This window comes from Pavona decussata, unplaced genomic scaffold (genome assembly GCF_977016875.1).
Source record: "Pavona decussata unplaced genomic scaffold, jaPavDecu1.1 SCAFFOLD_95, whole genome shotgun sequence".
Lineage (NCBI taxonomy): Eukaryota > Metazoa > Cnidaria > Anthozoa > Scleractinia > Agariciidae > Pavona > Pavona decussata.
In genome coordinates, this window is record NW_028145512.1 from 625951 (window position 1) to 636491 (window position 10541).

The window sequence follows — 10541 nt, forward strand, 5'->3', positions numbered from 1 at the left end:
AAACTTTCCAATACAGGCTATATCAAAGGCGAAGCGTCAAGACTTCTCACAACAAAATCTTCAAAAACAACATTTGAAGAAAACATTACTCTATTCAAACAGAGATTACGCAATAGAGGTTAACTCGATAACCTTATAATAAAACTCTTTCAGAAGTCAACCTCCGCGAAAGAATGTCGGCACTACAAAACAAACTAAAAACCCGCAAAAACATTTTGAAGTTTGTTATGGAATATCGCCCTTCTTTGCCTAACCTTAAACAATTCAGATGAGTAAATACAGGAGGCATAATCAGGGATGGAGACCGTAAGCGTGGGGTCCACGCTTACCCATGAGTTGTACCAAAAAAATCTATTTTTAGAAAAAATTGCCCCCCCCCCCCCTTCTCACGTCATAAATCCGCGTGAATACACGCAAATTTGCGTGGGGCTACTACCTTATATGTGACACGGAAAGCAGCTGAGAAAAAATTCACTAAAGATAAAAAAGTCCTAACCTGTCTGAGTACATGTCCGTAGAGTGTTTTCATTCATTTAACAGTAGCAACGCACGCAGCGCCACCGTTTTGGCGCCTTTTTGACTTTACTGTGAGAGTCATGTGATCAATAGGCCGCCTATTCCAACTTCTTTCAATTGTTACCTTTTCTTTTTGAGAGTCTAATTCCTTAAATGTGGGCACTGAGGAGATATTCCCAGGCAGAATTTTAAAATTTGGACGCCGTTTTGAACAGGTGGAAAAAAATTTCAATTTCTCCACGCGCGATCCTGGCCGTTTACACGCGTGCGCGCACGCGTGTATGGCGCAATTTTTTTTCTAAAAATAGATTTTTTTGGTACAATACATGGGGAAAGGCCCACAAGTCAAATTGGCATCTCGTTACGGTCTCCATCCCTGATTATGGCTCCTGGTAAATGACACTTGATAGAAAATCTGCCTCTGCTAAGAGAGATCTACAAAGACCCTTCTTTATACTTTCGTACAGAAAAGGGAGATCTTTGAAAGACGTACTCGTAAGAGTAAATTAGCTTTGAAGGTCATATTCTTCCTATCTCGCCCAGTAGGAGCCGTGTTTGGCCTGTCTTTATTATTTTACCAAACAAGCTCTTCCATGTCAGAATTCATCTTTCCCGCCATTTTGAATCTTGTTGAGTAAAAACAACAGCCGCTGACCACGAAAATCTACTTTCTCACTTTAGCTTTAATTAAGTTCGACTTCAGTTAGGTTCGACGTCTGAATCAACTGCCGAACTTAATTATTTGGGTCGACCTTAATAGGTATTAGGTTCGGCTCATGTAAAGTTCGACGTATGAACCGGGCCTAAAATTACTTTATTGTTCTTGAACTACGACAACGGAATCATGACAATGTTTGGACTAAAAACCTTTGGGAAGAAGAGAAGGTTAGAGCGAAAATGTGTACATTTCCCAGAAGTCAGAACTGGGTTGATTGTAGGGCTCGACTAAAGTTACTTTTCTACCTTTTTATAACTCAGACGTTCTTGGTGCGTTTTGTAAGGTTGTGAGGCAACTTACACTCGGGCCCCATCCACAGTGATGCTTTTTTAAAAATGTACAATATAATCTCCGCGAAAACGAAACATAATATTTTTATTTACACTAGTGCTTTTGTATCGTTTTCACCTATCCACACCGTTTTTAAAGGTCGCCATTTTCACCTGGAAACGAAATGTTATGAAAACGATGTGTCTCCACTTTAGCCTGTTCCAAGCTCCTTGAGAGAAGCGCGAAGGAGAGGGCGAGGGGACGAAAACGAAAACGAAAACGTGGTCGCCCCTTGCTTCGCCCTTCCTTCGCGCGTCTCTCTTGAAGCCTTGAACAGGCTACTCCAATCAATTTTGAAATCGTTTTCGAAGTGTCCGTTTTCATCGGCGTTTTCAGGCGTTCTAGTGTGGACAGGTACAGTAGGTGGAAACGTAATAAAGTGTATGCGTTTTCAAACCAAAACACATTAGTTTGGATGGGACCTGATGTCGCGTGTTTACTTTCGTTAACGCCACACCTGATTAGTAACTGAAATAATTAGAAATTTCACGGCGAGTGCCTCGCCTGACAAAAGGAACAAAATGGGTGAACAAAACGAACCCTCTGCAGGCCTTGCTTACAGAAAACATTTAAACGGAATTCAATGTAAGGGGCACTGTCACGGTGATTTTGCTGTATTAAGGTAAAAACTGGTCAAATATTGGCAAAGAACCTGTTTTGTAACCGGGATGAAATTACCCTTACAACATCGAGTAAAAAAATTATTAGAAAGTTTTTTCTCGTAGGAGGAACAAACCATAAACAATTTTAGCGACTTCTCTAAAATACACAGGAAGAACTTGAAATAATTGGCCAATTTTTTCAAGTTGCAATCCACTTCAATCCTAGCCATCCGCAGCAAAACATCGTTAATAGTAGTTTCTGTCTACTAGAGCAGAGGTTATTGTTATAAAACCTCAAACAATATTTTAACGCCTCCATTGAAACAAATATGTTTTTTGGCTATTCATAGAAACACTAAAAATAGGGGGCACTGCCCCTTTCCCCACACCACCGTCTCAGAAGATATATCGAAATGTAGATAGGATAAATGGGCCAAGCGTATCAAATATAAATAGACAAAATCTGCCATCTTTTAATTCAATTTTATTCAATCAATATCAACTCTTTGCTGATCTTTGTTGTCTTGGGTAGATTACTTGAATTCTGTTTACCTGGAAGAGATAATAAAAATACATTTATTTATTTATTTATTTATTTATTTATTTATTTATTTATTTATTTATTTATTTTTAATTTTGGTTAAGTCGGTTGTAAATTAGTCCAGTGGCTGAAACTTCCAACCTTTGGTAAGCGCAAAAAGGTTAGGAATAGAGGTGTTAGTAAAATGGTAGAAAAGGAGGGAAGGGAGAATATCTGAAAGCAGACGGAGTCAAGAGATATTGCTAATAAAGGGAAACCAAGTAGTCTACAACAATTTGACACACAAAGTAGAAATTTTCATTATATTTGGTTAATTGTTCAGTGAAGAAGTTTTCCAGAGGCATTCTGGACAAAACTGCCACTGAATATCAATCACTGATAATTCCTTTCTCTAAAACAACGACGCCATTTCCTTTATTGTATTTTGATCCGATCCGTTATGCCGCAAGAATTTAAGGATGGTTTGAACACGATAAGGCTATGTGCGCAATTTTCACCACAGCTACCAACTGAAGCTATTAATAATAATTATGCTTTTAGCGTCATAATGAAAATGGTCTATTACAATGAAATTGGTAAATATCAAATTAGGAGAGTGACAGGAATAAGAAGTCCGTGAAATGCGGACACATCCTTGGACAAACAAAGGACACTCAATTATCAAATTATTTCTTACTAGCAATTGTAATGCAGATTGATTTGCTTTACGTCCAGTGGGCTGAGCCCTCTTCGTTGACCAATTGACACACCAGATTTCTTGGGTGCGATGGTTACTTGCCATGGCCATTTAGCAAATTCGTGTTTTCCGTAATGCATTATGGATCCGTAATCATACGGGAGTCCGAGGGTGTCAGACGACATCTTCATAAACTGGCTGCGCTTGTCTAAATTAAAATAAATAAATAAATAAATAAATAAATAAATAAATAAATGAATGAATAAATAAGTAAAAAAGCAACATGAATACTAAGTTAACAAGAACAAGTCAGTGAGTTGTGATTAGGTTCTACTTTGTTAAAGAACGTTATACTTTATCTTTGAAATCATTGGCAATCGATGATGTCTGCCGATGACTGCATGCATGCCAGTAGGGCAACTTCACATCCCTTTTATTAACCCTCGGATTTTTAAGAGCAGCTTATAAGCTAAAATCTCCGATCATTTACCCACCCAACCATGAGAGTATACAAAGACCAGACCACAACACCGAGAACTACATCCCCTACTCTTTGCAAACAGTGAGTGGGTTCTTTAACGTCCCACAGAGTTATTTACAAACTTCAGGTTCATGAAGTTCTACTCATGGTGGATAACAAGAGATTAATCACTGTCATTGGAGATCCGTCAAGGACGGCGGAGGCCTTTACGCATTGTGGCGTACGCAATTAATATAGTATTTTACAGGCAGTCTTTCACCAATTTTCTACAAGTCAATTAACCAAACATACGTACATGCCCACTTTATCCTTTTGTGAAAAGCGAATGTTTCAAGTTCTCACTTTTTTCTACGTGGTTGCAAAATTTTACGTGAGGCAGAACAAAAGATGTAATTTTTGCATAAGATAACCTGAATCAGACGTAAATTCAAATTATGTCACGAGTGAACTGCAGTAAGCGAACTGAAGAGATCAAAAGCTAAGAATTCAGGTCTATCTTTTCTCCCATGACAAGCTGCTACCGTGCTTAACAAGTTAGGTATCTGACCTTTTGGAATATTGTCCCAGTAAATGGTCACATATTTATCACGGTCTGGGCGGCTTTGTTCATGCCACATTCCTGGAACGAGGAAAAAAAATGTTAATAGTAAACGGTACAGTTATAATTATATTTGCATGATATATTTTTCCCTTCATATCAGCGACTTTGTATGTCATTAGCTAATGATTACGAAATTATGTTCACCACCACACTGAGGAGAGGCAGGGTCTTCGGGTACCACGTACGAATCACTAACTTTGAAAATTCGATATATTATCTATTATCATCTACTTGTAACCAGCAGGGCTTTACAACCATAAAATGTTCATTAAAAATAACTAGTTAATATCGGACTAAGATAAATTTCTGTCAAGAGAGGCTGTGCCCTGAATATTACTGTTTTTAATGTCATCGTCTGACTCCAGGGGTGGGTGAGGGGGACTGCAAATTTGATGTCTCTACACGACATTTGTTCGAAGAAAATCGATTTACGAAGGGCAAACGTACTAACATAAACACCCCATTGTTTAAATAGTAGTGTCTATCTTGGTAAATTTGCACTTCCCAGTCGCATGATCAGTGTCAACCTATCAGACTACAAATCAACTATTATCGCTCACCCTCGTGGTCTATTACGCAACTGTTAAATTAAAAATCAAATTAGACCCAAAAATGACGCGAGAGTAGGTGAGGAATCTTACCGATAGCGTGGCCGATCTCATGAACGGCGATGCCATGTCCAAAGCAGCCAAAACCCAGATAAATATCTTGTTTTCCACCCCTGCGACCAACACCAGTAGAATAACAACTGTTGGATAAAAGTAATTCAAAAAGAAACAAAAAAGATTAGGATAGAGGTGTGATAGCATTGTTCCTCAAAAAATTGTCTGTTAACTGTTGTTCCAACAACAGGCTTTTGTTAAAGAACATATATTTAAGATACCGAAATAAACGGTGAACGGAAAATTCGTAGGTGATGTGTGACACTTGAAAATGTATATCTGATTGGATTGATATAGAAATAGATATCAAAGAGTGTCAGTAATGGTTTAAAAAATACAGACGTTTTGGGGTATATATCCCTTCTTCAGTGTGTTTTTTAAACCATTACTGACACTTTCTGATATTTACTATATCAATCCAATCAGATATACTTAACATCCATTTTAACTTAAGAGGGCTTCGTAAATTTGGTCATTGGCCGGGCTCTGGCACGCTGGTGAGAGAAAATGTAAACATTACGCTCGCACAGTTCCTTGCCCGTTCTAAGACAATTAGGTCACACAAGAATATAAAAATTAATTTACATTTACATTTCAGTAACCAATGCCGGAAATTCTGCGTTCGTTGGTTCCGCTGCCGAGAAGCCTTCATTTGACATCAATCAGCCAAGAAAAATGTTTCTCCGCTCATGTAACGACTGACGAATGCACGGATCTTATTTGTTGCAGTAGGGATATTAACTCAAACTGTCTGCCTCTAGCCAGAATGTAAGAATGTTGCAAATTCAATAACCATACTTAAATTTTCAATAATTACTTTTACTTACCTTTGCAAAGGAGACAATTATAACAATCAACAGCCTATATTATTTAACACATATTTTATAAGTTATATCTTTTCTCACCCTGAAGTAAAAGCACTGTTGAATTCAATGTAGTCCCCGCGGTAACCAGGCCTTACTTCCGAAAATCTCAGGCAAGTTTTTTCTTCAAATTCCTTTATTGCACTTTTAATTTTACGTCTCGTTATTAGCCTCCCTAGGAATTACGAAAGGAAAAAACAACAATACAATTTATTTTGCTCGAAACACAGATACATGTACAAACATAAACAATAACTTTGACTAACTAGGGTAATAATTATTGTTAAAAACTGGATCATTGTATAATGCAATTCGAGCGATTTGATTGGCTTAGCGGCCATGGCATATGAGCCATTATACCATGCCTTGTCTTCTTGTTGTTCTTGTAAAGCGAAATCAGCAAAATCTATAGCAATATTTCTTGATTAAAACAATTATTCCACTGACGCTTGTTGGATGGAATTGTAAGATGATTATAGCCAACTCGGTGCTACGCGCCTGGTATCTATCATCTCATATCCAACGCGCGCCAATAATTACAGGTATAATGGAGGCAGTATTGTTTGTTATAAAAATAGTGATTTGAATTCGTAACTTGGGAGATGGTCCAGTCAAGGCCGGGACTTCGCGAACGTCATTAGCAGAGCATGACTGTTAATCAACTTACTAGTTTTAATGGTGTAGTAGACTCTATTCCGAGGCCACTTAGCAGAATCCCAAGATGCCATTTTACGAGCCCCTCCGGCATTGTTAGGGTTCAGCCCATTGTTGATCGCTGCCATCTGATCTTTTGTCAACAAAATGTCACCTTGCCATACCTCATATTTACCCGCAAACTTTTTGATGTCGTCGTCACCTTGATCATGGAAAAAGAAGCCCAAGGAGTCAGAAAGCAAAGAGATTCCAGAAAAATGCCGTTACAATTATTCTTTGCCTCTCATTTAACGTTCTTAGTTGACCTTTCTCACCTTATCCTCTTCATGATAGGAAATATCGTTAAAGGTACTCACTTTCTACTTATATTAAGGGATATTTATAACTTCGTCAAAAACTGTTTTAAGCATTATAAACTTTAACTGACTGAATTACTTCTAATTTAAGATGTGTGTGAATTAAGGTAGACCGGCGCGGCCGGGTTGGAGTTTGAAAAGCGGAAACTCGAAAAAAGATACACGCAAGTGGCTAGTAGATTTCCTCACTAGCTGAAAAGTTAAAGCGATGCATTGTTAAAGGTACTCACTTTCTACTTATATTAAGGAATATTTATAACTACGCTAAAAACTGTTTTAAGCACTATAAACTTCAACTGATTGAATTACTTTTAATTTAACTTGATTTCATATGATCCAAAGGAGGTTCTCAAAGGAACACCTTTTAACCAAAACTATGGAGAGTAATCACCTGGGGCCCCCCTGGGAGTTATCAGTCTAACGAAATGTACACTGTACAGAGACAACTAGAAGCCAGAAAACTATGTAGGCGAACGCGCATGGGCAAGTCGCGATTGGCTTGGTTGAGTGAAACTGCGACCAGTCAGACATTGTAGTAATGCAAAGCTAAAGCAAAGGTGAAATAACTTCTCGCAATCATTTGAAAACGTCTCTAACAACGACAAAAGCGAGTTTGGTTAAATTTACACTCACCAGTATCTTGAAATGTTTCTGCGAAAGACGACGCTGCAAACAGAACTATGCACAGGAACAACATTTTGATCCAGTAGTGAATGGATTCCCACACTCCATTCCATTTATAGCTTCGATTTTTTTTTATGTTCATTATTTCCCCGCCTGTATGTACTTAGTTGGTCAGGCTGCTTTTGCTTAGAAGCAGATTTATAAACATTGAGAAATTGTTTTAGCCTGCTTTTAATTTACACCGTACCAAATAAAATGATTTTCGATATTGGAGAAACAGTTGGGTTCTTATAAGATTTAGGATGATTTCACAGGTGATTAAACTAAAAGACGGCTGAAGACAAACAAATTCGTTTGCATTCACACGAGACGAGATAAACTGCCATCGCCTTTCAGATCGAATGTTCGTTCAGCCAGCAACAATTTGTCAAATTCATCTACAAGGTTGCTCTATTTAACAGTTTACGAAAACTTGAATAAACATAATATTTAACCAGCTAGCAAGTTTTTATTGAACTTAAATAACCTTAGGAAGCCAAAAAATGAAATTTAATTCACAAGCTTCAGAAAAGATTTAAACTAAGGGTAAAGCGAAGCGATTATGAAAAAATGAATATGAAAATAATGAAATGTTAAAATACGCACAGAGATTTGATAAGAGACTAAAGAAACAGCTTTCACGAGCACCACTTTGCCTTCATCATTAGAAGTCTTGTTCATATTATTTGGATTCTAAAATTTTGTTCACATGTTAAGCATAGCTAATTTCAGTTTATAACGTATTGCATCCTATGTAAAATGGTAGTATCATAAAGCCTTCTTAGTCATATTGAAATTTCCACAAGGTCAAAAACCATCTTACAAAAAGGACCCCATCACCTTAGTTTAATGTAGTTAACATCGGTTTCTCTTAAATAAAAGATGCCTCAATCTTGATTAAGAAAACCACCTCTTACATTACGATGATTTCAAAACAATAATTAAAAAATAAAAAATTATAAAATAAATTAAGTAATTAAATATCGTTAGAAACTGCCGAACCCATTACTGGAATCAGTAAATATCCTAAAGAAAAAAAAATGAGTGAACTAGTAAATGTCATAAGAAAATGGCGAACAGAGCGCTGAAATTAGAGAAGCAGTATATGTTAAGAAACTGGCCAACCCATTGCTGTTATGAAGAATTATCGTACAGAACTGGCGATATCCTACGAAACCGGAAGAACCTAATACTGGAATTAGAAAATATCGTATGAAACTAACGAACCCATTGCTGCAATTACTAAACATCCTAACAGACTGGCCAACCCATTGCTGGAATAAGAAAATATCCCAATAAAACTGGCGAATCCATTGCTGTTATGAGGATTATCGTACAGAACTGGCGATATCCTAAGAAACCGGAAGAACCTAATACTGGAATTAGAAAATATCCGGCGTATGAAACTGGCGAACCCATTGCTGCAATTAGTAAACATCCTAACAAACTGGCCAACCCATTGCTGGAATTAGAAAATATCCCAATAAAACTGGCGAATCCATTGCTCTGCAAGGTAAATGTCACAGTAAAATGGCCAACCCATTGCTGGTGCTAGTAAATATCTTTAGAAACTTTAGCGACCCAAAGCTGGAATTCTTAAATATCGTATGAAAATTGCAAACCTATTGCTGAAATTCGTAAATATCGACGGAAACTCGTTACTGGGGGATCAATTGCTCAAAATGGCGAAATATCGTAAGAAAAGCGGCGAGGAACCCATTGCTGAAATAAGTAAACTTGGCAAAGAACTAGCGAACCCATTGCTTGAATAAGTTAGTATCAGTCGTAAAAAAATTGTCACCCCAAAGCTGCAATTTGCAAATGTCATAAGGAATTGAACTGGCGAACCCATTGCTGGAATTAGTACAAATCAAATGAAATTGGCGATCCCTGATTGCTGTTATTCGTGAGTATTGTAAGAAACTAGCGAGACCATTTCTAGAATCAGTAAATATGATAAGAAACTGGCGAACCCATTGCTGGAATTTATAAATATATATCCTACGAACACATTGCTGGAATTAGTTAATATCGTTAGAATCTGCCGAACCTATTGCTGGAATTTATACATATATATCCTACGAAACTGGCGAACGCATCGCTGGAATTAGTAAATATCGTTAGATTCTGGCGAACCTATTGCTAGAATTAGTAAAAATATATTCTACAAAATTGGCGAACGCATTGCTGGAATTAGTAAACATCGTAAGAAATTCACGAATACATTGCTGGAATTAGTAAATATCGTTATGACCTGGCGAATCTATTTCTGGAATTTATAAATATATATCCTACGAAATTGGCGAACGCATAGCTGGAATTAGTAAATATCGTAAGAAATTCATGAATACATTGCTGGAATTAGTAAATATCGTTAGAATCTGGCGAATCTATTGCTGGAATTTATAAATATATATCCTACGAAATTGGCGAATGCATTGCTGGAATTACTAAATCAGTGACATAAGAAATTCACGAATACATTGCTGGAATTAGTAAATATCGTTAGAATTTGGCGAATCTATTGCTGGAATTTATAAATATATATCCTACGAAATTGGCGAACGCATTGCTGGAATTAGTAAGTATAACATAACATAACATTTAATTCAGGAGGCTTTAAAGTGTATATGACACAAAATCTTTTATTAGCTTATTAGCAAGAGCTTTCAAAATGATGAAGAATGGCATTTATTTTATTGCGATAGCATTCTTGGTTGCCGAGTTATTCAAGATTTAGGCTTATACAAATTAGACAACTTGTGACGTCACAAGACTGACACAAAGTGAAGGGGAATCACAAAAAATGGAATATCTCTTAAGCCTTCTTCTGTACAGAACCGAAACTTTGTAGAGTTGTTATACTCATCACAAAGTT

General features: G+C 37.0%; 1 protein-coding gene across 1 annotated transcript; it reads right to left on the minus strand.

Annotated features, from left to right (window-relative positions):
* Window positions 1-3382: 3382 nt before the first annotated feature.
* On the minus strand, window positions 3383-7697 carry LOC146472972 (zinc metalloproteinase nas-13-like). Its single transcript, XM_085118876.1, has 6 exons — window positions 7634-7697; window positions 6658-6846; window positions 6033-6165; window positions 5107-5213; window positions 4412-4483; window positions 3383-3591 (listed from the first exon to the last, which is right to left on the minus strand). Exons 1-6 carry the CDS (start codon window positions 7695-7697, stop codon window positions 3383-3385), a joined length of 774 nt encoding a protein of 257 aa, XP_084975002.1.
* Window positions 7698-10541: the final 2844 nt, after the last annotated feature.